General features: G+C 61.6%; 2 protein-coding genes across 3 annotated transcripts; both read left to right on the top strand.

Annotated features, from left to right (window-relative positions):
• Positions 1-3,155: 3,155 nt before the first annotated feature.
• ID3 (inhibitor of DNA binding 3) lies at positions 3,156-4,750 on the top strand. The gene is made up of 3 exons (XM_064471512.1): positions 3,156-3,684; positions 3,854-3,925; positions 4,163-4,750. The coding sequence occupies exons 1-2, from the start codon at positions 3,364-3,366 to the stop codon at positions 3,908-3,910; spliced, it is 378 nt and encodes a 125-aa protein (XP_064327582.1). The 5' UTR covers positions 3,156-3,363; the 3' UTR covers positions 3,911-3,925; positions 4,163-4,750.
• A 702-nt stretch (positions 4,751-5,452) lies between these two features.
• E2F2 (E2F transcription factor 2) lies at positions 5,453-23,066 on the top strand. 2 transcript variants are annotated; one of them, XM_064471501.1, is made up of 8 exons: positions 5,453-5,691; positions 10,522-10,633; positions 11,888-13,188; positions 19,960-20,047; positions 20,397-20,616; positions 20,730-20,888; positions 21,069-21,183; positions 21,463-23,066. In XM_064471501.1, the coding sequence occupies exons 3-8, from the start codon at positions 13,030-13,032 to the stop codon at positions 21,946-21,948; spliced, it is 1,227 nt and encodes a 408-aa protein (XP_064327571.1). In that variant the 5' UTR covers positions 5,453-5,691; positions 10,522-10,633; positions 11,888-13,029; the 3' UTR covers positions 21,949-23,066. The 2 variants fall into 2 exon arrangements, with proteins under 2 accessions (XP_064327571.1, XP_064327570.1); XM_064471500.1 differs by lacking the exons at positions 5,453-5,691; positions 10,522-10,633; positions 11,888-13,188 and adding an exon at positions 13,950-14,789.
• The last annotated feature ends 2,010 nt before the right edge of the window (positions 23,067-25,076 follow it).

Raw genomic sequence — 25,076 nt, 5'->3', positions numbered from 1 at the left:
TTTCCCCTTGAGCATCCAGCCGGATTTCTTCTCCAGCAGCACCGAAACTCCCTTGGATTGCTGCCATACTGTGCCGTGCCGTGCGGGTGCCCAGGCTGGGTGGTTGGCTTGAAGCATCTCCAAAAATCGATGAATTAAAGGAGTGACTCTGAGCTCTCACTTCCACGTTGTGCCGAGCCGGCGCGCAGCCGGCCGGGTCCCCCAGCTTCCCTTGCTCCCAAAGGATCCCGAGGGCCTCCCAAGATCCCAGGGAGACGGGATTTATACCCCAGCCCTATCCCAAAAGCGAATCCAGATGACCCCTTGGGAAGAGCCCTTCCCTTTGTAGCTGCCTTGGGCGCTCTGCCACGTCTCCGTTCCTCCCCTCTCCCGTCCAAATCCCTTCCCCGCAGCCAGCGCTTCCAGGCAGCCTCTGGCTTCCAAAACACAAGAAATTCCCCCAGAAATACTGACACTGCCCCCGCCCCCCCGGCAATGTTGGGACCCCCACGCTTGCCCTCCCTGCCCTGTCGCAGCCGGGCTGAATCCGGCCCTTTCCACTCCGCTTTACGTCCTTCACATCCTGCCACCTGTACCGACTTATTTAAGGAAAAAGAAAATATATCAAGCCAAACCCAAGCCTGAGGGGTAGATTTTTTTTTTGGGGGGAGGCAGCTGCTTGCAAACCCCCCCCCCCCCCCCCCGAGCGCGACAAGCTGCGGGGACCTCTGCAGATATTTGCAGCACAGAGGCAAATCCCATGGGATTAACAACGTGTCCCCAGGAAAGGGGGAAAGGTTGCTGGGAGTGACGGCCGAGCCATACGAGGGAGGGGGACGACACATGGGGGCCCCCCCGGGACATGGGGAGGCTTTGTGTTGTCTTGGGGGGCTCGCTGAGCTGGGCAAACCCCAGCTCCTGCTCCTTCTCTTCCTTTTTTATTTTTTCTTTTAATAAAACACCCAGTGTGGGCCCTTTTCACCATGAAATCATCGCGCTCCGGAGCATTTGTGCTCCTTTCCTCCCCCCCTTTCCCTCCTCTGCGCCAAGAAACCCGCTCCCCTTCCCCAGCCGCGGAACGAAGACACCCCAAACTCGGAGCCGGTGGCGGGACGGCACCCCAAAAATGTAGGACACCCCTGCTTGGGACCCCCGGGGAGGTGACCCCCCCAAAGCTGGGGTGATGGAAGGATAGAAACATCCCTGCGCTCCCATCTTGCTCGCGCGCTCGGGGGGTACCCCAGGATTGCAACAGTCCCCCTTAAAATTTCGAAGCGGCGCTGATTGGCGGCGTGGCCGTGGCGGTGTGTGTGTGGGGGGATGATGAAGAGGAGGAGAAGGAGGGGGGGGGGAAGGTTGCCTTGGCCACGCATCCCTGTGTGAATGCATGACGTGCACAGGGCTGGCGCCAGGCTGTCTGGGGCCGGGAGTTAGATCAACACAGCTGGAGGGCCCGGGCCACAGCTGGGCAAAGGCAGCGGGTCCCGCCGCCCAGGCAGGGCCTGTGGGAACCGCCGCCAACAAAACCCCCCTGCAAACAAAAGCTTCCCCGACCCCCCCCCAAACCCTTGGGAAATGGGGGGCGGTGAGTTGGGGGGGGGGGGCGGGCATGGGAATAAGGGCGGACATACACCGGTGCTTTGGAGAGGAGGGGGGGTGTCTCCTAACTGGGTAAAAAAGCATTTTGGGTGGGTTGAAAATAGTTTTAAAATGTTTTGCAATTTTTTAAAATTACCCCCACATTTTATTTATTGATTTTAATTTTTTTTCTCATTTTTGGGGGGGTGTCCTGGTTCTTGCTGCTTGCCCCGGAGCAGGTTAATGAGGGTAATTATAACTCTTCCCAAGCTGCCACCCTGCACACAGAGGCGATTTCCCAGGAAATTTGTGAAACGGGGGGGGGAAGGGGCTGAGAAAAGAGAAAAATTAATCCAACACCCCCCCGAAACAGGCTGGATGCTGCTTTGAGGGGGGGGGTTTGGGGGTCGTCGAGCAGCTCCTGGGCTGGAGGAGAGACCGAGGGGGGTGGCTGCCCCCCGGCCTGCGCCCCCCAGACCCCCCGGGGGGGGTGGGTTGCAAAGGAGGGAAACAAAACCCAGCGCCACCGAACTGGGATTTGGGCAGATCTGGAATAAATTGCTGCTGTGGGCAGGCGTAATTTGGTCCAGGTGCCTCTGCCCCCCCCCGCACCCCCCATTAGCTGGGACCCCCGGGCTGAGTGGGGACCCAGGGTGCTCCCCACCCTCTTGGCTGTAACGTTGCCTTCCCGCGCTTACCCCCCCATAACCAAAACCTATGGAAATTCCCCCAAAACAAGATTGGGGGGGCGTGGGGGGCCGGCGGCATCGCCTCTTGATTTTAACAGGGATTCACAATCTGGGTGTTACGGGACCGGGACACCCCCCCCCACCCCCCGGGACCCCTCCATGGGCCACCAGTACCCGCTGCGGTGACACCCATGGGCACCGGCCACCCCAGATCCCTCCGGCTTCGGGCTTTTTGAGGGTTCGAGGTGGGGGGGGGTGTGTTTGCCTTTATCCCCCCCCATCACTTCTACTGAAATAACCCCCTTGCCTATAAATCTCTTCTCCCCCCTCTCTAAAAAAAAAAAAACCCAACTCCAGGCCTCTCGCAGGCGCTGACCTAAATCTGGTTTCTCCATCGTAACCTCAGTTTTACCGCAATTAATTTTTTTCTGCTGGTCACAAGATAATTCCTGACGCCAGAAAGTCTGGAGGTCAGATGAGAAGCGGATTGAGGAACAGGGCGGCACTAATTTCCTTGTTGGGGGGGGGGATCCCCACCGTCCTGCCTAAAAATAGGGGGGACTCACTGAGATTGGGGGGGAGTAGATTGAAGGGGCTGGGGTTGGGGTGTCCGTGGGGTTTGGGGGGGGATTTCCCCCCTGCCAAGGGGGGTGGGGTGGGGGAAGCCTGGCTGTGGGGGGGTGGTGGGAACCTGCGTGGTCGTGTGTCCCCCCACCCCCGTGGGGCCACCCCGGCCACCGGGGGTCATTTTGGGGGGGGTGGGGGGGGTGTAGGGGGGGTGTCTCTCGCCTCATTTAGATGCAAGGGAGGGGTTTAAGGCTTCATTTACATAAAAGAGGCGGTGCTAGCGCCTCATTTGCATGCAGGGGCGGGGCCCCGCGGGGCTGCCTATATAGCGGGCGGCGCGGGCCTGCCCCCTCCCCAGAGCGCCAGGCAGGTCCCAGGGAGTCGGGGTGCAGGGGGTGCTGGTCTCAGGGCTCGGGGGGGGTTCGAGCTTTGGTGGTCCCGGTGCTGGAAGGTGCCGGCAGAGCCCCAGCCGTCGCAGCACTCATCGAGGCGAACAGGCATCCCCCTTCCGTCCCTTTCCTGCATCCCCAGCCGAGCGCAGCCCCCCACCATGAAAGCCATCAGCCCGGTGCGATCCGTCCGGAGCTGCTACGAGGCCGTCTGCTGCCTCTCGGAGCAGAGCTTGGGCATCGCCCGGGGGAGCAGCAACAAGAGCCCGGCCTTGGAAGAGCCCATGAACTTGCTTTACGATATGAACGATTGCTATTCCAAACTGCGGGAGCTGGTGCCGGGTATCCCGCAAGGCACCAAGGTGAGCCAGGTGGAGATCCTCCAGCATGTCATCGACTACATCTTCGACCTCCAGATTGTGCTGGAGGAGGGGGCCAAGGGCCGCGACCCCTCCTCCGAGGCCACCCTCCTCTCCCTCAAGGTAAGGGCTGCTTTGGGCTGCGGGGATGTGGATGTTGGGGGGGGGAGGGGGGGGGCGATGCGACATGTGGGGCTGGGGGTGCTGCGCGGTCGCAGGTGCGTTGGGGGGTGTCCTGGGCGGTGGGGTGTCGGACAGCCGTGTCCCTGAGCCCTGTCCCCCCTCTCCGCAGGCGGCCGAGCTCGCCTCTGAACTCTGCTCCAAAGACGAGAGAAGTTTGTGTCACTAACGGCTCCTCTATCAGGTGAGTGACCCCCCAAACCCCCCCGGACCCGCACCCCGATCCCCCCTCATCCCGGGAGCACCAATACCATCCCTGATACAATGCAGTCCCCCGCTCCGGGCTTCCCCAAAAATCCCTCAAACTCCCAAATAACCACACCACTAATTAAATTTTTGTTTTCTTCTCTCCCCCCCCCCCCCCCCCCCCCTTTTTCTTTCCACCCCCCCCTTTCTTCTCTCTCCTCCCGGTGCCAATTAGCAAACAGGCAGCGAGCGGCGGTTCCTGGTTCGTTATCAGCCGGAGGTAAATAGCAGCTTCCTCCGTGGCGCCGGGCTGTCTGCGACCTCCCGGCCCCGCATCGCCTCCCTCGGGTCCGGGCACCGCAGGCGGGGAGCGGCTGGTCCCGACCCCCCCATCCCTCCACCGCCAGCACCTCACACCCCCCCCTCCGTGTACCCCCCAACGAAACGAACTTGCGGAGCGCAGCATCCCGGCTTTAGCAGGACTTTGGACCCGAACCTAAATGAGATACTTTCAATGATAGACTGATGAAGAGGCGGTTGTCTGTATATTTTTGGATTATAGCAGCGAGTCCTTTTTTTAAAGGTGTTTAATGGGGTTGGGGAGGGAAGGGGGGGAATAGGGGGTTTTGGGGAGTAGGGGGGACATCCTCGAGTATGAACCAAACTCTGGGGCCGCGGCCTCGTGTATTGTGGAGCTCTATACTAGAGTATAACGTTTTGTACCTTTTGTGCAGGAAGGTGAATTTCTGCGAACATGCCTTGTACTTGCTTTATAAACTTTTTATAAAAGTTACTGTTTTTACATAATAAAAAAAAAACCAAAGTCGTTTTTAATGTTTTTCCCCACCCCTGGGCTGGAGGGAGATGGGGTGCACCCATGGGTGGGAGAGCAGCACCCTGGGGGTGGGAGCCCCCGAAACCCTCTCCTCAATTGTAACTTCTAGGGTTACAGGAGGAATCTCATTAATTGTTTCATAGCTTTGAAATGTCAGCTCAGGAATGGGAGGAATTAACCCTAGGCTGCCGTCTCCCGGAGGAGGTGTCTGCCAGCTATTTTGGGTGCTGTGCTGCTTATCTGATATGGAAGGAGTGAAGACGCGGCCGAGCCCCGGGGACCATCTGGAGGTGTAGCTGGAGCTCGGGGGGGGGGGCAGACGTTTGAGTTTGTTGTTTTTTGTTTTTTTTTTTTTTTTTCCAGGGGTTTCCACTCTCAGCCTTGCAAAAAAGGGCTGTCCAGTGCCCTTGGGCTGGATTTGAGCATTTCCTGGGCTGGAAGGGCTGAAGCTGCTCCCCCAGGATGCCCCCCCGCCCCGAGGGGAGGGGAGTTTCTGGGCTGCAGCTGCCCTGGCTCTAATTAGGGCTGCTCAGAGCCTTGCTATTCCCCGGGTGGCATCTGTGCTGCACAGCCCTGCCAGGCCTGGAGCCCCCCGGGGCTGAAGGAGGGCAGCACCCCAGGGAAGGGGTGTGGGGGTAGAAATGCCTTTTCCTCCCCTCAGATTAATGCTGCGGTTCCCCTTTGGCCCTGGAGCAGATGTGACCTGCGGCCGGCTCAGCTGCGGAGTCCCATGGCTGCGGCACAGCTGGGCCAGATTCTGCTCCCTGGGGGAAGGTGCTGGCCCGTCTGCAGTCCAGGTCAGGCCTGGCTGCTCTCCCCGGGGCTAAAATCCCCCACCTGTAGCACCCATCTCCTCCATCCCCTGTGCTGGGCTTGGGCTTTGCTGCTGCGGGCTTGTTGGGGTGTCCCCAGGGTGCTGCAGCCTCCAGGTAAGCCAGGTCAGGGGCTGCAAGATGGGAGGAGGAAGGTGGCGTTCAGGAGGGGTCTTGGGGCACAGAGTGATGAAAACCTTCCGCCATGTGTGCAGGCTTCAGCCTCCATGCCCATGACAGCCAACGTGCGCTTGGCTGGCACCCACCAAGCACCCCTTGTCCATGGGCATTTCCACAGGGAAAAGCAGTACATGGGGCATCCAGAAAGCAATAGCCTGGCTAAAGGGATGGCGGATCCTTGGGAACATCCTTCCCCTGTCCCAGCTTGATATCCCCAGGCTCTCTGAGGGCAGGTCACCCTCTGGCACCTATGGATGGGGTGGGACGGGGTGACACGGGGCTTTCCCGGCACATCGGGAAGCAGGTGAGAGTGTCCGGCTGGAAATCACCACTTCTGGGAACCGAGCTGATGTTACAGTAATGGCTAAAAATAGGGGGGTTTCATCTCTACTGGCTTTTAGCTTGTGAGGAAAAGCTGAGGGGTGGGTTAGGGGCAAGCGTCCCCATGCTCACCTCGGTGTCGTGGTCCTCCCAACTGCACCAGTGTGGGTATTGCTACAGGGATTTAATTAGGATGGGTGGGAAAAGCACCCTGGGAATAAGCCAGGGGATGGGGATGGATCTCAGTAGCTGCAAAATGGGGATCCAGTGTGAGCACCCCAACTTGCTATGGATCTCCCAGCCAGGGTGATGGACTCATGGGAGCAGTTAATAAGCCCAGTTTGGGGCTGGGGTTACTGGGAACAGTGGGGACTGGCACTGGTGGGGTGGGAGGAACCAGTCGTGCTGGGGATTTTGGGATGGAAACAACACCGAGGAGGTGGAAGATGACTCCCAGCTGGGGGGAGCAGAGGTGGCCCCCTGTCCCCTTGCCGGGGGGTCAGGGCAGGAGATTCCCTTGGCCGGGGCTGGGGGTCACTGCTCCCCGGAGGCCCCTGGGGTTTGGCAGGGTGAGGGTTTGGCACTGGCTCCCAGGAAGCCTCCCAGGGCTGTCCCCTGTGGTGGATGGATCCCGGCGCCTTTCCTGGAACAGCTGCCCCATCGTTCTGAGGCTTCAGGGACGGCTGGGGGAGAGGGCACAAACCTTGCAAGGACCCCCAGCCCGGGCTGTGGCGTGATGCCGATGCTTTCCTTGGAAAACCTGATTTAAAAAGTGAAAAAAACACAACTAAAAATAGATGCTGTTGCCTTGCTGGGGCTGGGATTAACTTGTGGGGCAGATGTAGAGCAAGAAATGCCCCCCGGCCCCCCCCCCGGCACCTCGCTGAGCAAGCTGGGCTTTGCATTTATCTTCCCAACTCCATGGGTGCAAAACAGAGGATGAGGAGAGCAAAAAAATAACCCCAGGGGGTGAAGGCCAAGCGTCCCCCAGCCGCTGTGCCGGTGGCCGGCCGGGCCGGCTCGCTTGCCTCTTGGCAAGAGCGGAGTCTGATGCAATCGGCTGCGCTGACGGAGGCCGCGGTTCCCCACCTGTATTTGCCATTGTGTGCCCGGAGCTGTTTGCAGGTGTTTGCTGGCGCCGCACTGTCTGAGCCGCACTTCCCTCCTCCTCCTCCCGCTGCCTGCCCCGGCCAAGGCCTGGGCCCCCCCCCACCCCCCCGCTCCCCGGCTCACCGCCAGCCGGCCGCCGCCTCGCTGGGACGGATGCAGCGCTCACACGCGTGGCCTTGGGCGGGCGTGCACGGCTGGGCGCGCTCACGTGTGGGACTGGGTGCACATGTGTGCGCTTGCAGCCTGCGGTGCCTGCATGCACTTAGCGTGTGCGCGCACGTGTGCTTACGTGCACATGCACGCACACGCCTATGTGCGCTTACATGCCTACAGCCACATGTGTGCCTGCGCACACTGACACATACACGTAGAGGCACTTGCATGTGCATGCATGCAGTTATACACACATGCAGACACGCATACCTCAATAACGGTACGCACATGTGTACACATGCACGCTCTGGCAGACACACGTGCACACCCCCCCCCCCCCCCCAGCAATGCACCATCTGCACATACGCTGCTCCAAGACGTGTGTGCACACATACATATGCACTAATGCACATTGCCTGCAATGGGGGTGCAGCACACATGTGCACGCCCACACCGGGGGCACATGCATGCACATGCATGCACATACACACACACGCATGCATATGCATGTACACACATGCACAGGCATGCACACCCTGACCCAGCCAACAGGGACATGCATCCACATGCGTGCACGTGTACAGCACCTCAAAGCTAAACATGCAGGGCCCCCCCACCCCAGCACCTTGGCCCCCCACCCCAGGCACCCTGGGTTTGTTCCCAGCCCTGGAAGCCACCCTGCCCAAGGGGGACCCTGCGGCCCTTCCAGCTCCTCCCAGCCCCCATGATGGTGCTGAGGGGCCGGATCCCAGCCTGGCTCCGTGGGTGGGGATGAGTCAGGGCCACCGGTGTATTTTGGGCTCTGCTGGGGATGGCACCCCAACCAGCCCCATGCAGCCCGATGGCCGCATCCTGCCCAGCACAGGGCGTTCCCAGCACCTTTGACACCCTGCTCACACCTCACCCTGCTCCAGTTCCCACGCCAGTGCTGAGTGGGGAAACTGAGGCACGCTTGGGATTTCCAGTGTGGGGAAGGGGTGAACAAAACCCCAGCCTCCCCCTCCACCCTCCCAGAGGCCCCCAGATTTCCCCTGGCACCCTCCACCCCAGAGGCTCCTGATTAGCAGGCCAGGAGGGCTTGTCCTGCAAACCAAGCCATGGAGGAGCTCAGCACCCCCTTGGCTGGAGCTTCTGGGGTGCTATGGGATTGGCGGGAGCTGTTCTTGCCCCGTCACTTCAACAGGGAACAAACAGGGTTGTCCTCCCTCATTTTACAGGTGGGGAAAGGAAAGCCCCCTCCCCGCCCACCCCCGGAGACCACCTAGCATCCTGGCAGCCCCCCCGTGTGCTCCTGCCAGCCCCTCACCTCCCCTTTTCCATGGGTGACATGGGGGCTCTGTCCCATGGAAGAACTGGGGCTCCCCATGCACCTGAACACAGCCCCAGTATTTGCTGGGGCCTGGGTTGTGGGGGGGGCAGAGGCTGGAGCAGAGGAAGGAAGGCTCGTTACTGCTGGGTTTTAATTAATGAGGGGATTTGGAGCACGAAGCTTTTTGATGGGCTTGATCACCCAGAGAGACCCAAACCACTGACACCCATGGGGACACAGTGGTGGACCCACAGGCCGTCCTGGGGGTGGCCCTGGCTGTGGGTGAGGGTGGGGTGGGTGATGGGGGAGTGTTTGGGGTCTGGGTGTGATGTGGGGAAGGTCATCCTGGTCGTGGGGCTGCATCAGCAGAGAAACCTGGCTCTCCACCCACAAACAATCAGAACCTTTGGGCCCCTGATCTCCCCCGTGCCTCAGTTTCCCCATCTGTACAGAGGGAAGCGTCTGCAGCTCCTGGAAGCAAACTGGGACGGGGGGGGGGGACACTGCTGGGATAAGTGGGAAAGGCCCATGGCGATACTGGCTCAGCCTGGCTCTGGGAGCACTGGCATGTGTCCCTTGTCCCCTCACCTTTCCCTGGCTGTGCAGGGGTGCTGAAGCCACTAGCGTCCCTCTGATTTCAGACTGGAGCCAGACCAGTTTTGGGGACTGAGTCCCCATTAACCTCTTTGCTTCCACAATGCTTCTCTGCTCATCGGTCATTCAGCATCTCTGTGTCCCTGTATCCCTCTGTCCCTCCATCTCTGCATCCCTCCATCCCTCTGTCCCTGAATCTTTGAGTCCCTGCGTCCTTGCGTCCCTCCATCCCTCTGTCCCTGTGTCCCTCCATCCTTCCTGCGTCCCCCGTCCCTGCATCCCAGTGTCCCTTCATCCCTGCATCCCTGTGTCCCTTCTTCCTTGTGTCCCTTCGTCCCTGCATCTCCCCGTCCCACGGTCCCTCGTAGCCTCCAGCTGCCGTGGACGCCGCGGGGGCGGGGGGGGACGCCCGGGGGGGCCGGGGCGGTGCGGGCCCCGCAGCCGCGGCTCGCTGCTGCCGTCTCCAGGGGAGAGGAGGAAGAGCCCGGCTCATCGCCGGCCCCGCCGGCAGCCGGGCTGCGGGGCTGCCTCGGGAGGGAGCGGGACCTGCTCCGGTGTCCCCCCGGCAAGGACTGGGACCTCCTCCGGTGTCCCCCCGGGAGGGAGCGGGACCTGCTCCGGTGTCCCCCCGGCAAGGACTGGGACCTCCTCCGGTGTCCCCCCGGGAGGGAGCGGGACCTCCTCCGGTGTCCCCACCCCAGGCACAGGGATGTTTGGCATTGGGGCTGTTTGTGGCTGATGGCCACCTGTGCTCGGCGGGTGGCCCATCACCTGCTGCCACCGGGCCACTTGTGCCCTTCTGGGCAGAGCCATGGGGCACATGTACCCCTTGCAGCCCCCTCCCCCCCCCCGATGTTGCTGGGGGCGGGGAACATTAGGGGAAGGGCCCTCATTTGGGGTCCAAAAGGGCCTGGGTTCCTCCTAACAGTCTGGCTCATAGGGGGGCCTCTGCTCCCCAAGCTGAATGTCCAGAAAAATTACCAGATCCTGAGGTGAGCGAGGGCAGGGGGTGCCATACTCCAAAGCCTCTGGTGTCCCCGTGTTGGTCTGAGCAGAGATGCTGTGGCCCAGGCGTTGTGCCACCACCCCACATGCCGGATCTGCACTGGGAAAGGCAACATCAACGCTTGCTCTTCACCCTCACTTTTTTATCCTGGTTTGAAGGTGCAGTGCAGACCCTCCCCAGACCCTCAGAGGAGAGGCCAGGAGGGGACCCAGGTCTCCAGGCTCCTTCCCCTGCTGGGGTCAGTGCAGTGATGGGATCTCTCGCCTTGCCCCAGGGTGCTGCAAGTCTTCAGGCTGGTCAAGGAGCTGGCCAGGATGCTTCAGCCCATCCTCAAGGTCATCTCCAACCTCTGCAAGATCGTGTTCATCCTCTTTACCTCCATGCTGGTAAGCGGCCGGGAAATGCCCCCCTGGGCTGGGAGCATCTGCTTGGGGAAGTGTCTTGGCCAACAGTGTCCAGTGCTGGCCATGGCACCTCGGGGACTGTGGGGACATCAGGCACAGAGCCAGCAGCAGGATGGTCCTTTCCCACCACATTGGTCCATCCCACCTCCCTGGCAGGCTTGGGGATGCTGGAGGCGGGTTTTTGAGCTCCTGGCATTGAGTCTGAGGAGCTTGGCCGGACCCTGCTCACACCAGGGAGCCCTGGTGCTGGGGGCTGGAGGATGCTGAGCACCCTTCCCAGCATGTGCAAGGTGCCGGGACCCCCATCACCATCTCCGTACAGATCTTCTCAGTGCTGGGCATCATCCTGTTTGGCAAGTCTGTCCCAGCCCATTTTGATGACCTGGGGAAGGTCCTGTACATGCTCTTCACCTGCATCATGCCAGACATCATGCTGGACATCTACGAGGCATTCCAGCAAGCACTCAGCAGCGTGTGAGCCCGCCACAGGGTGGGGGCCTGGGGATGGCTGGGGCTGAGCTGTGTCCCCCCACCCTGGGAGAGAATTGGGGCACATGGGGGTGCTTCTTTCCCCGGGGATGCTGAAAGGCTGCCCTGGGGCTTGGTGCTGGGGGGATGGCCACCACCAACCATCAGCCAGATGGTCCCTGCTCCCAACAGTGAAGAAGGGCAGACCCTGAAGATGATGGGGGCCATTTACTTCATCATCTTCATCATGAGCGAGGCCTTCATCTGTGCCAACCTGCTGGTGGCTGCGGGAATCCCTGTTCCCCCACGCCAAGGAGGAGCGGAGGCAGCAGGAGCCCAGCCTGGAGGAGAGCCAGGACCCAGGGCAGGCTGGCTCTGCAGGCATGGGTGGGCAGAAAGCGGCTGTTAAACCCATCCCAAAAGGGCTGCATTTTGGTGATCCCCTGTAGGGACAGCCTGGGTGGAGAAGAGCTGCATGGTTCTTCCTTCCCAGCCAAAAGCCAGGAGTATTTTGATAAAATGGGTGTTTCTTACCAAAAAAAATCAATGGGAGGAGGGGAGGAGGCTAGAAGTGGAGATTTTCCAGCAGTTTGAAGCTGGTTGTAGCAGAAAGCTGCACTTTGCACCCACCATTAGCATTTAAAGACCAGGATTTCCATCTCCGTAGTGTTGGACTCTGGGCTTGGCTTGTTTGATGACAAGGGTTGGCCCTGGCGTGCAGCTGGTGGAGGAGACGACATAGCCACACCACTGTGTTAACCCTTTCAGCTAAACGGTGGGGTGGCCAACACGGACCCTCAGCTCAGCCCGAAGGCGATGGGGGACGGGGTCTCCATGTACATCTCCCAGGACCTGCTCACCTACAGCAAGTTGGGCAAGCGGGGCGAGGAGGTCGTGCAGGAAGTCCAGCGCCTCTCGGAAAGCAGCAGGACAACATCAGAGAGTACAAACAGGTCCATGAGGAGCTCGATGTGTACAACCTGCAAACCTCCTTCCTCCTGGCTGGCTTGGTCACAGGGTGGATAGGATAGAATCAGCCCATTTATACAGAGCCAAGGCAAAACCTCTCCGAGAGAGATGTCCCTTTTGGGTTGGGGGGTGGAAGCTGGTGGCTGCCACCCATCTGGAGGCATTGGTGTCACAGGGAGGTGTCAGCCTGTGGCTTCTGGCGTGGGAGAGGACTTTGCTGGTGGAAAGCCATGGCTGGAAAGCCTGGAGAAGGCTTATTGAGCAGATATTAGGTACTGGGAGGGGGGGAAGGATGCTCCTGACTCCTCCCTCGGCCGTACCCCCCAGCATAGTCAAGGAGGTGAGGGCCATTGACTTCAACGTGGTGCAGGAGCACGAGCTGATTCAGCAGAAGCTTTTCCATACCGCTTGCTTGGACAGCCCTTACCCCAGCGAGGTCACACTGATGATGTGTGGGGGCAACACCTCCACTTTGCCCAAAATGGAAAAAATAGGGACACAACCTGCCAGCCCCAGCCCCCCAAACCAGGGCCCTCCCCGTAGCTCAATGTCCCTGTCCCAAGGGTAAACCATCTGAAGCCAGCCCAAGGTAACCAAGTGACACTGATTTATCCACCCTGCCGGGCATGGCGTTGTCTTTGTGCGCTGAAATGGAGACAGCAGTTGCCTTTTCCCTGCAGGGGGGAAGATGAAGGTCTGGGTGGGTTGAGCTGCCAAGCTCAGCTGTGCTCCTGGCAGAGGGACACAGGGCCCAGCCGTGCGGTGTCTTTACTGCTGCCAGCCTTTTTGTTCTGCCTCAAAGCCCTTGCATGGCGGGAGGCAAATGTCTGGCCTCAATCGGATGCTCCTGGCCAATTTTTGGGTGGCTGACCTCAAGCTGAGTTGGAATCTGGAGTCCTGGTGTCCATCCTCACCCATGGCAGAGGCCACAGCGCTGGTGCATGTGTCCGTCTATCTTCCAGGAGGCTTCTTTGCAAGAAAGTCCATTGCTGCACCTGAACATCCCAGTCCCAGACCTGGGCGTGGAGTTGCCTTATGTTGGAGAGGAGGACGATGGAGAGGAGACGAAGGAGAGAAAAGAATGGATGGAGGGCAACCAGGTAATGGAAAGGAACCAGGTGATGGAGAGGAACCAAGTGCTGTGGCTCAGTGGCCTCAGCAGGATTAGACCGTGGCTCAGCTCAGTGGCTGTGGTGGCCTTTTACTGGTCCCAGTAAATCTCAGAGTCACCCTCACCCAGGGATTCACCACTGCCTCGGTGCTTCCTGCTGAACCCTGAAACACCCCGTGGGCCAAATGGGGAGCCCTTGACCCCCTCTTTCTCCCTCCCCTTTGCCAGGCAGACCTGGTGCACCCCAGGGACATGTGGTGGGTGGCCGATGGCCAGGACTGGGGGCAGTGGGCAGTGGGTCAGGTGAACTGGTGTGAGCCAACCAGGGGCCAAATCTGCTCACGTTGAGTCTCTCTGAGGTCCCTGCCCCCAAATGTCACCGACCCCTGCCCACTCCCTGCCTGGGGGTGGGGTGGGGTCAGGGTGTTGCTGCCAGACAGCTGGAGGGCCCCAAAATATTTTGTGTCCCAAATAGCTGCAAAGCCCCTGCACCCCAGATCGCTGCAGCTGGGGCTGGGGCTGGGAGGGTCGATGGGGTGGGGCGGTGTCACAGCCCCCAGGCTGGAACCTACCAGATTGTTGGGGGTGGGCCTTTAATAAATAAATAATTAATAACCCCCCCCAATCCTAGTTCCGATCCAAACCCCAGTGACCCCTCCCCGCCCATCCCAGGCGCTCCCCTCCCCCCCGGCAGGTGGTGCCAAAGGGGTTGCGCCCGCTGCTTTGCATGCGGGGCCCCGCCCCTCCTCTCCCGCCCTCCTCTTGCGCGGCCCCTTTAAGGGCGCCGCTGGCTGTCGCGGGGGGGCGTGGCGGCGGCGGCGGCAGCCAATCAGCGCGCGGCATTTGCCGCGGGAAATCCGAATTTCGCGGGACGGGGTTTGGCGCTTAAAAAAAAAAAACCGGAAAAAAAAAAAAAAAGAAAAAGAAAGAAAAAAGCAAAGGGGCGATCGGGGCCGGGCGCGATCGGGCAGGAGCGGAGCCGGGCGCGGGGGGCAGCGGGCCGAGGCGGGGCTGCCCCGGCCCCATCCGGCCCGAGCGAGTTTTGGGGCCAAAGACGCCTTTTCCGCCCGGTTTTAGTGGTGCCGCTGCCGCGTTGCTTCTCTGCAGGTTTTTCGGGAGGGCGGGGTGGGTTTTTGGAGACCGGCCGGTGTCAGCGCCCGGCGGGCTCCCCCCCACCCCCTCCTCGCTCCCCAAAAATGCCTCCGCTGAGATTGTGACACTCCCCCCCTTCCCTCCCTCTGCTGCAAAATCGCGGGGTGCTTCTGCACCCTCCCCCGGCGCGGGCTTCTCGGAAAGGACTTTGCAATGCTGCGGCTCCCCAGGGGAGTGTCCCCCGCCCTGGGGAGGGGGGGCGCCGCCCTCCCGCCCCCCCCTCCCCAACACCACCCGAAGAAGGTCATGTCGGTGATGGGCTCCTCTGAGCGGGGGGCTTTCAGCCTGGGCAGCCCCCTGGTACCCGCCGGCTGCTTCTCCAAGGTCTTCACGCCGGCGGCTGTCAGCGTCCCTGCTCCCCGGGAGGGGTGTCTCTATAGTACCCCCCAGGGCCCCCAGCTCAGGACCCCCCGCTCAGCCTCGGTGGGACGGCTGCCGGTAAGGTGTCTGCACCCCAGCCCCTCCTTGGGCATCGCTTCGGTGGGATGGGGGTCTGGGGGCTCCGCGCAGGGCGGGGAGCAAGGGGAGGGTGACCCCAGGATTGTACAGCACCCACCCCTTCCCTCAGATGTCTTTTTGGGGTGGGGGAGGGTAAGGTTTGAAATCAGAAGACACAGTGAAATGGCTCATACATTTCTCAACTTCCCTTTGCCCCTGCGTGCCCGCAAAGCTGGCTCCCGGCTTCCGCTTTTCAGCCTTTTTCGGCCTTTTATTTTTTTTTTTAATCTCTTTCTGGCTTGCAAACAGTTCGGGTCTTGCCTCAAAGGCCGCCCGTGCCTCTGAGGCTCTTTGCAAACCTCTTTTCGTGTTAAGGGAGCGAGGGCTAGGTGGGGGGCACCGTCCCTGCCTGCTGGCTCTCCCGCTTCAGGGCTGTGACCATTGGGGTGACCTGTCACCCGGGGAGGTTGGGGGGACGTGGAGCAGGGGGGTTCAGCGCCGCTGCCCAAGCTTGGTTCCTGCCTGCGGTTACAGCGGGGCTTGAAATGCTCTTTGTTTTTGTTTTGTTTTTTTTTTTTTTTTGAGGAGGGGTGTGTGAATCTGAAGCGATCCCCATCCTCCATGGGACACCCCAAGGCTTTGAAGCAGAGACCCTGATGCTGCAAGCTGTGCAGGCTGCCGTGGGGAGGGGGTTGCTGGCACTGACTGTGTCCCTGTCACTGACCCCGGGGTCAGGGCTGCGCCGCGCCTGTGGCCCTGAACAGGGAAACTGAGGTCCAGGTTGGGCGATGGCCCTGTGCTCCGCATCGGGGTGCACGGGCGGCTCTGCCCAGCCTGGTTCTCCTCCTGGAGGGCCCCTGCCGAGCCCCGGGCTGGTCAGCCCCGCTGGCAGCTGGCATTTAATTCCAGCCTGCCCCAGCCCGGGCGCGTGTCCAGCCCTCACTGTGAGCCTCTGTTCTCCCCGGGTCCTGGGAGGGATCCCAGACCCCGCTCACTTCAATTTAGTTTTTTCAAGGCTTGATTTATTTATTTATCCCCCCCTCCCCTTTCCCCAGTCCCTGATGCTCAGTGCCAGCTGGGGACATTGCTGCGGCTTGGAGGAGAGGGGGTGTCTTTGCTCCCCGCTTCGTGCCATGGCTGCAGGGCTGTCTGGGGCCGTTGTGAGCCCCGTCCCGGGGGGCTCCTGGGCCACCTGTCTCCTCCCCAGCCTCTTTGTCTCCAAACTGCCTGAGATGCTGCAGCCTGAGATGCTGCATCCTGTGCTGCCGGGGGCTGTTGTTTAAGGAGACACCCCCTCCCCTAAAAACACCCCACAAACTCACAGTCGCATTTCCACACATTGCTGCGGAGCTGGGTTTGGGCTAATGGCCCCTTTGGCATTACCATCATCATTGCCCATACCGGGAGATGCTCAGGGTGCTCCAGCCCACAGCTGTCCCCCGAATGGGGTCTGAGGGGGCCTCGTGTGACACTTGGGGACATGAAGTGTTCCTGCATCCCCCTTGATGGCTCACAAGTGGCATTCCCATCTGCCTCCACCCCATTCCCTGATGCCGTGATCCCGATCCCAGCACCAGAGATCCCATTTTCAGCCCTGGCAGCTGGGGCTCCCCCCCACCCCACACCCCATTTACTGGCACAGCCTTTGTGTGCAGATCCGGAGCAATCAGATAATGAGCATTTCCTCCCAATTCCTGAGCAGGGCAATTGTGGCCGCTCCCACCTGCTTACAGGATTTGTGCTGTATAAATGATCAGGGGTCACTGGTCCAGCTGGAGGGAGACCATCACCCCACATCCAGCCACGGGAAGGAGGGATGGTTGTCTCTTATGGTCCAAAAAAGTCTCAGATTTCCTTCAGCCTCTGATTTGAGGGTCCCGGAGTAGGTAAATATGTTTTCCTCTGTGAAAAATGTGTATTTTGGAGCGGTTTTAGCCTGTGCTAATCCAACTCCGAGTATTTGCCCTGCCTCTGGCTATATGGGATCTCTATAGGGGCCATGGGATCTCTATGGAGGCTCAGGGATGTGAAGGAGCCCTGGAGAGAGCGTTGCCTCTGCTGCAGGGTCCCAGCAATCCCTGCCTCCTCCGTGCCGGGACAAGGGCGTTCAGAGTCCGCCGTGGTTTGGGTGCGAGCCGGCAGGGCTGAGCCACCCGTGCAAAGAGCACCCAGGGTGGCAGGAGGGTGGCAGCCCCTGTGGGTGCTGGGCTGGAGCCCTTCCCGGTGGGAGAACTGCTTGGCAGTGCCCCGGTTTCTGCTGGGGTGAGCCAGGGTGAGCCCATCCCACTTTGATCCCATCAAGGGGTTTCTGCATGGGCAGGAGGAGGGACTTTTTGGGGTGCAGGGAGCTGGGGTGGGTCGGGATGGGTGGGAAGGTGGTGGCCATCCTGTTGCCCTTGGAGGGGCTTCTTCTGGCTCTGGCCTCTCTGCCGGGGAATGTCTCTGGCCAGGCCTTCCCCCTCCGTCTGTGCTGGAATGGGGCTGTCGGAGGGGATGGAGATGCCGGCTGCTTCTCGGAGCGGTATCCTGGGTGGGAGTACAGCCTTCCTCCCCAGCACAGGGTGTTCTCCCCATCCTGGGGACAGGGCTGGGGTCAGGCTCCCTCCCTTGCCTGTGGTGTGGCTGAAAGTCCCCGTGACCCCCAAATCTGGGGGTCCTGCATCCCCCTGTCCCCCACTCCATGCCCTGCTAGCCTTCAGCCATCCCAAAGATGGAGGGGTGCATCTGGGGGGGTCTGATCGAGCAGTCACTTGGCATGAGCGGCATCTCCGGTGTGGTGGCACGATCCTGGGGTGCCCCGTGGCCCCCTGCCAGCTTGGGGTGCCTGGAGGCTGCGTTCCCACGCCCTGGGGCGGGGGTGGCAGAACTGGCACAGGGGGAAACTGGGGGGGTGGGGGGGGCCAGGAGGGCTGGGCAGGGCCCAGGCAAGCCCAGAGAAGGCAGTGGGTGCTGTTGAAAGGAAGCATTGGCAGGAGCAGCCTGCCACGGCCCCCCCGGGGGAGAAGGGTGCTCTGAGGCTTGGGCTGGGCACAGGGTGTAGCCCCTGGTGCCAGGGCTGGGCCCAGGGCTGCTTGGCAGGCAGAGCTGGCAGGGGGCCTGGCCTGGCCCCCCCCCCCAATCCCCCCCCAGCAGGCTCCTGTCCTCACCCGAGGCAGGGTCGAGCTTCCTTTACCACCCTTGGCATCATATTGGGGTGTAGCTGGTGTGTCCCCCCATCCTGGGAAGCATTGGCTGAGGGCTGGTGAGCAGCATGGCAGGGTCCTACAGTGCCCTGGTGGGGGGTCTGGAGGTTTAGTCCCAGCCCCCCTCCCCCGCCCCCCATCTGCTCTGGTTCGTCCTGCCTCTCCCAGCCCTGGCAGGGTGCTGGAGCCCCTCACTGTGCCCCGCTCAGCTGTTGTGTGCCTAATCCTGCCCGGCTGGGGGGGGGCAGCAGCTGGGACACAGGAGGGACCCCCTTGTCCATTGTCCCTTGCTGGTGTGTCCCAGCGCCGTGAGGTCCTGCTCCTGCCCAAGCCCACTGAGCTCCCCCCACCCCAAACTGCACGTGGGGGAGCAGGGGGTCCCCCTTTGTCCCCTCCTGCTCTTGGGGAGGGGAGACCACCTTGGTGGCCATGGCCCTGAGGGGTCGGCAGTGGCTGGGGACACCAGGACATGCCCTGTGTTGCTCCCATGCCTCATTTTCCCCATTGCTTGGGCAGATGGGGTGTAGCTGATCCCCCACTGTTCCAATGGGAACACAGGGTAGCCATGGCCGTTGGGGTCTGGAGAAGCAAGGGTTTGGGTGTCAGCAAAAGGGGGGGGGGGCCAGGTGATGGCCCCCCCCAAGTCCCAAATTGTGCTGGCAGATGCATTGGGGTCTGATCCGGGGCAGGTGTTTCCCATGCGCTCGGAGTTACCCGTTGGGGTGCCGGCAGCTCGGGGGCAGATCCGGGGGCGCGGGGCTGGAGATGGAGGCGCGTTCACTGGGGAAAACCTGCTCGGGAAAGGGAGGGAGGGACCAGATTCCCACAGGAGCTCGGGACCAACCTGGCTCCCTGGGGGGGTGGAAAACAGCCCCCGGCACCTCTCCCGCCGGCCCCCTCGGGTGGGAACACCTCCGAGGCGCCCAACCCTTCCCTGCAAAGTGGGGCACGCTCCCCAGGGAGCTGCTGTTGGAGCCGCGCTGAGCTGGCACAGGGACCTGGGTACCATGCGGGACGTGCTGGGGGGGACCCTGTGGGACAGCCCGGCCTGGGAGCAGGTACTGTGGGGGAGGGACACGGGATGGCACTGGGGGGCTGCTTTTTGCTGCTGAGCCAAAGTGTCCCCCACAAAGTCCCCCTGCTCATATTTGGGGGTGTGGGGGATTTGCACACATTGGGGGGGTGGTTTTGTGACACGCCCCCAGCTCCTCTGTGCATCTGCCCTGGTGCACCCCCCCACCCCCCCTTCCCTGGGACTCTTCTCCCCAGATGGTACTGGCAGTGCGGGGGGCTTTAGGGGTGATTTCAAGGAGCTGCTTGCCCTAGTGAGGAAACAGCGCGTGTGTGGAGGTGTCCCCGCTCCCAGGACCCAGCACCCACCCCACCTCACCCCCCAAGCCTGCCTTGCCCCAGTTTCCCCTCCAGCTGGGTGCACGTGTCTGGGGCACCCGCGGGTCCCTGGGGAGGGCTGAGCCTGGTCGGCCCCAGGTGCACCAGTGGCAGCTGGGTGCCCTCGGCTGCCTCCAACTGTGGATGGGGGGCGGGGGGTGAAACCCCGCACCCCAGTGGGCCAGCTGGCTGGGTGGGAGGGCGAGGATCAGCCTTGGAGCTGCCGCGTTCCCAGGGCTTGGCCCCACGGAGCCATGCCAGGAACTGGGGGCGAGGGGAAATCCCAGTGGGTTCCCTGCGGCTGCCAGGGGAGCGCTGCGGCAAGCTGGGGTGCTGCGGCGGAAGTGGGCAGGAAGCCACGGGGGGTGCCGGGACCCCCCATCTCCTCCCCGCCCAGGTCTCCCGGCAGCCCCTCGCCCTGCTGGGTGCTGTGGGGAGCCCTTCCCAGAAGGGGTTTTGCAATCGGATGAGCCTCTTGCAAGATCCCTTCACCCCAGGCTGTGGCACCCAGGACTTGGCTGATGCCCCAAGGAGGATCTGAGGGGCTCAGTGGGGGTGTCTGGCTCCGCCCCGACGCAGGGTTTTCTCTCCTGCTCCAGGCCAAGAGGAAGCTGGACCTGGAGGGTCCCGAATTTCGCACGCCCAAGGGGAAGGGCAGGACGCTGGTGCAGGTCCCCAGCCCCAGGAGTAAGTGGTGCTGGGCAGGGGGGGAGCTGGGAGGGCGACAGACCCCATTTCTCTCCCCTCTTAGAGCTGCTGCAGCGTCCCTCCTAGCACCACCCAAAGTGACCCGAGGTGGTATCCTGGGAGCGGTGCCCACTCCTCAGCCTCTCCTTGCTGCTGCTCGGCAGCTCTTCGAGCCGATTCAACGTATTGCGCTGGCAGAAAACTCCTGGGGGGGGAGGTTATTTCTGGGTTATTTTTCCACCAGGTTAGGGATCATACAGTGTTTAATGTCCCCAGCATGTCCAGCCCCATGTCACCTCCATCCCATGCCCCAGCTAAGGAGAGGACGGGGGGGTCTTGTTTCCTGCAGCCCCCAAGTCTCCCGGGGAGAAGACTCGCTATGACACCTCACTGGGGCTGCTCACCAAAAAATTCATCCGTTTGCTGAACGAGTCGCCCGATGGCGTTGTGGATCTCAACCGGGCGGCTGAGGTGCTGGAGGTCCAGAAACGGCGCATCTACGACATCACCAACGTGCTGGAGGGCATCCAGCTCATCCGCAAGAAGTCCAAGAACAACATCCAGTGGATGTAAGTGATGCTGGAGGGGTGGACGTAGGACATGGTGACTGGGCATGGTGTGGGACAGGTGGCCTGGGGACATGCAGGGTGTAGTGCTGCTCAGGTGCCGTCTCTGCTGGCAGGGGGACAGGGATCTTTGAGGACACGGCGGTGGCGGCGAAGCAGCAGGCGCTGCGGGGGGAGCTGGCTGAGCTGGCCAGGACGGAGAGGACGCTGGACCAGCTCGTGCAGGACTGTGCCCTGCAGCTCCGGCAGCTGGCTGACGACGAAGCCAACCGGAGATATCCTTGCTGGGGAGATGGGGAGGGAGGACAGGGTCTTGGGGACCTGTATGAGCCCCTTCTCCTCCAGTTGGCTTCCCCCCAGGCTGGCGGGGGTATGTTTGGAGGCCGCTACTGGAATGGGGGGTTGAACAATTCCACTCGCAGCCCCTCTTTTTCCTATACCTCATCCCTGTCCACGCTGGCATACGTCACCTACCAGGACCTCCGCGCCATCAGCAGCTTCCAGGAGCAGACAGTGATCGCCGTGAAGGCTCCCCCAGAGACACAGCTGGAGGTGCCGGACTTCAGCAAGGTGTGTGTGGGGCTAGGAGTGGGGCCGGGGGCTGCTCCCCCCCTCACAGCAGGGTCGGGGTGCAGGTGCTGCTGCATCTGCGTCATCCTGGGGTGTCCCAAGGGTGCAGCCCAGCATGGCCCTGGGTAGTTTTGGGGTGTCTCCGTGGGGATGTTTGACCCTAAGCTGATACTTTAAGGGTTGCAATGCCCTGCCTGGACCCCACACAGGTTGGGGGCAGCGGGGTGGGATATGGGTGCCCTTCTGGGTGCCCCCCTGAGCCTTGCTCTGCCCCCCCAGGACAACCTCCAGCTCCACCTGAAGAGCACCAACAGCCCCATTGAGGTGTACCTCTGCCCGGAGGAGATCACAGAGGAGAGCCCCACCAAGGACCACAGCGTCCCCTCTGCTGCCCCCTCCCCGTGGGAGCACGCCGCACCCCCTTCCCTGCCTAACAGCCCCAGGCCTGCCACACAGACACCCCATTCCATCCCCCAGAGCTGTGGGGGCACGGGAACCCCCTCCTCACCCCCATCGCTGCCCCTCACCGTCCCGGGGGGGCCCAGCTCGCTGCTGGAGGTGGAGCCTGGGCTCCTGGGCTCGCCACCGCACCTCCTGCAGCAGACAGAGGACCAGCTGCCCGGCACCCCCTCCCACCTGGACTTGGGACCCTTCAGCGCCTTCTCGCCCCCCCTGGAACAGGACGACTATCTGTGGGGGCTGGAGGGTGAGGGCATCAGTGACCTCTTCGAGGCGTACGACCTGGGGGACCTGCTGAACCACTGAGCTCCCCCCTCCCCATTGCCTTTGTCCTCTCCAGCCACTGGTGTCCTGAGCACGTGGGGTCTCTGCAGGGTGGTTGGAGAGCGGTGGAGTGGGTCGGGGAGTGCTGGGTTTTCTGAGGGTGCTGGTGGGGGGCTTGTGTCGGCCACCCTGGGTGGCTTCTCCCCGCTCTCCTGGGTTGGTTGTCACCTGGGGGCTGTGTTTGTCACCTCGCTGGGCTCCGGGAGCGCCCTGGGGAGGTGTAAGCCCCTAGGAGGGATCCAGTCAGGTCCCATTCCAGTGCTGGCCATAAAATGGTGGGGTGCCAGCACCACGGCCCCCACTGCCCCAGGGCTGCTGGCAGACTAGGGGTACCTTTACGTGCATGGGGTGGGTTAGGGGCACCCCTGGGTGGCAGAGAAACCCCTGCACAGAATGGGCTGTGTTGGGGGGGCCCGTCATGTTTTGGGACCACTCCGGTTTCTTCCCAGTTAGACTGGTTCCTCAGGGTCATGACAGGTCATTCTGGGTGGTGTTTCCCCCCACTGCTGCGGCTGGAATATTCTTAAAAAAATAATCAGGCAGCAAAGCTGAAGGCACCTTTGGGTGAAGAGAAGATGAAGCTCACGTGTAGGCACTGCACCCGCAGCCTCCAAAATCAGTGGCTCTGGCAAATCCCTGTCTGGGACACAGAGCCATATTTCCCAGGGGGCTGCGGCTCCTCTTCCCCCCGTCAGTATCAGCTCCCTCCAGCCTCTTGGAGATATTGGTGCTGAGGGTATTGAAACTGGAGCGTACTGTGAGGAGGGATGCTATCTACTGGTGACTGGAGCATCACCTGCTTGGGCAGCAGTGCGGGATGAGCCTTCGGACACGGGAATGGATACAGCTTTTAATTGTGCCATCGCAAAATATATTGCACTGTATTTATATGGGACCCCCCCTTTTGGCATGGCGCTGGTGAGGGTCGGGTTGGTATTTTGATTTTTAAGCAAATGTATTTAAGTTGTCTTTCCTTGTATTGGTTCTGCAGTTTGGCTTGGAGGCAGTGTGGGTGAGAGTGTGTTTTGGTGTGGAAAAACTTGTGGCATTTGATGTTTTCTGCCCAAGAAGGGATGAAATAAAATAAAATTTTGAAGTTATGAGGGGCTGTTTTCCTATAAGCAGCAAAATGCTGGGGCGGTTCAGGAGGAGGGAGGTGCTGGGTGGTTTTGCTCCTGTTTTCAGTTTATAAAAGCATGTTTTGGGGCCTTTTAACTGGCCAGCCTGCTCTGGAGGAACTGGTGGAGAAGGGGGTTGAGATGAAGCTGTGGTTGGAGTGAGGGAAATGGGTCCAATCTGCTGCAGATGGGTGATTTCCAGCCCAAATCCAGCCAGGATGAGCTATGAGATTTTGCCCCTTGAACCAGGAGCGTGGGAAAAGCCCCAGGCTGGGGCCTGAGTCCCTGCAGTTACCGGGGCTGGGATGGGCTGGTGCACCCGGATTTGAGGGCAGGTTTGGAAGCTGAGGAGCGAGAGCCTGGTGAGGTCGTGCCCATGGAGGGTGCTTCCTTGGGGTGCTGCCCCAGGCCACCCGCCCCTGCCAAATCACGCTGTGACCTGGTGATGCCAACAGTGCTGGTGGCACAGTCGTGTCCAGTTGTACCCGGTGATGTCTGGTGGTACCTGGCAATGGCTGGTGGTACCTGGGGTCGTGGCACACATTGGTGTTGCATCACTCGTCTGGTGGGGAGGAGGAAGAGGAGGAGAGCCTCGGGCCAGGTAAGGCGGGTGAGGGGCCCCGAGTGCTGCAGCCAGGGTCCCGTCCCCATCCCCCGTGGGGCTGCGTGTGTCGGAGCAGCGGGGGGTGTCCCCGGGCCGTGTCGCCCCCCCGCAGTCCCCAGGCCGGCCAGGAGGTGGCAGAGCCACCCCAGCAAAGGGGCTGTTCCCAGCCCCGCGCCCGCAGGGACTCCGCGGTACAGCGGGGAGACGCGGGAGGTCTGGGGGGTCTCGGCCCTGCCCGGGGGGGTTGCAGGGTTTGGGGTGGGGGGGGGCGTTCAAGCCCGGCCCACGCTGCTGTAAGCCTCTGCCTTGGCCTGCCCCTGTGGCTGGTCTGCTGAGGCCAGTGTCGTCCCCTGTCCCCCAAAGGAGGCTCCGGAGGTGCCTGTCTGCTGGGGGGCTCTTACCCATCGGGAACCCCCAAATTCCTCCTGTTTCCCTCCTGCCTGGGCTGCAGCCTCTTAACCCTGTGTCTGCCAGAACCCTGCCAAGGGAGATATCCTGGGGCCTTGGCAGGTGCTGGGACACCCCAAATTGGGGTGGGCAGACTGCACCCCAAAGCCAAACCGTGGCCACCTCTGCTTGCCGGTGCCTGAAGGACTGAATCTTTAAAGCGCAGCTCCTCACCCTAAGGCCTGCAACGACTCTTCCCACGTCCCTGTCCCCCCCAGCGTCCCAGTAACACTGGATTAGAGTAGGGCTTGGAGCAGCTCTGGGTAGGCACAAGCCTGAGTTTTACTGAGCCCCACTCCAGGCTTAGTAAAGGGGTCGGGGGTCTGTCACCCCGACCTCCTCAGGGTGACGGGTGCTTGGGGGAGAGGGCAGGAGCAAGGGGTGTGGCAGGGTCTGCAAAGCAACCTCGCACCCATGTCATCCTCTCCCACGGCAAACCAGCCCCGCAGAGCACAGCTGAGGCTTTTTGTCCCCTTCTTCCCAGTTTGGCACCAGCCCCAGCCCCATGGCGGGATGCGCTCGGCGTGTGCCCAGCCTCAGTGTCTGTTTGTGGGGTGTCTGGGCTCCCCCAGAAGAGCAAATAACCAGGGAATGGGATGCCAAAATCCAGCTCCTCGGACCTGCAAGGTCCGATGAGGTGAGGGGATGGGTGGCTGCAGAAGTCCCCTCGTGTGTGACGATGAAGAGCCGAGGGCTCCGGGAATTGCTCCCTGCCCAAAGAGGTGTTGCCCCCTTGGGGTCTGGGGAAGGGCAGGGTGGGGTTGGCCTCCAGTTAAACCAGTGCTCTGGAGGGACTGGGTTTAATCCCAAGCCATCCCTGCACCATTTGTTTACCCAAGCTGGGCTTTGGGTTGAGACCTCGCTCCCGGCCTCCCCGCCCCTTCTCCATCTGCCCCCGGGCCGGGATGGAGCGGTGCTGTCCTTTCACCCGGTGCGTTGTC

Source organism: Phalacrocorax carbo, chromosome 22, assembly GCF_963921805.1.
Source record: "Phalacrocorax carbo chromosome 22, bPhaCar2.1, whole genome shotgun sequence".
Lineage (NCBI taxonomy): Eukaryota > Metazoa > Chordata > Aves > Suliformes > Phalacrocoracidae > Phalacrocorax > Phalacrocorax carbo.
This window is presented reverse-complemented; position numbering and strand designations above follow the sequence as displayed.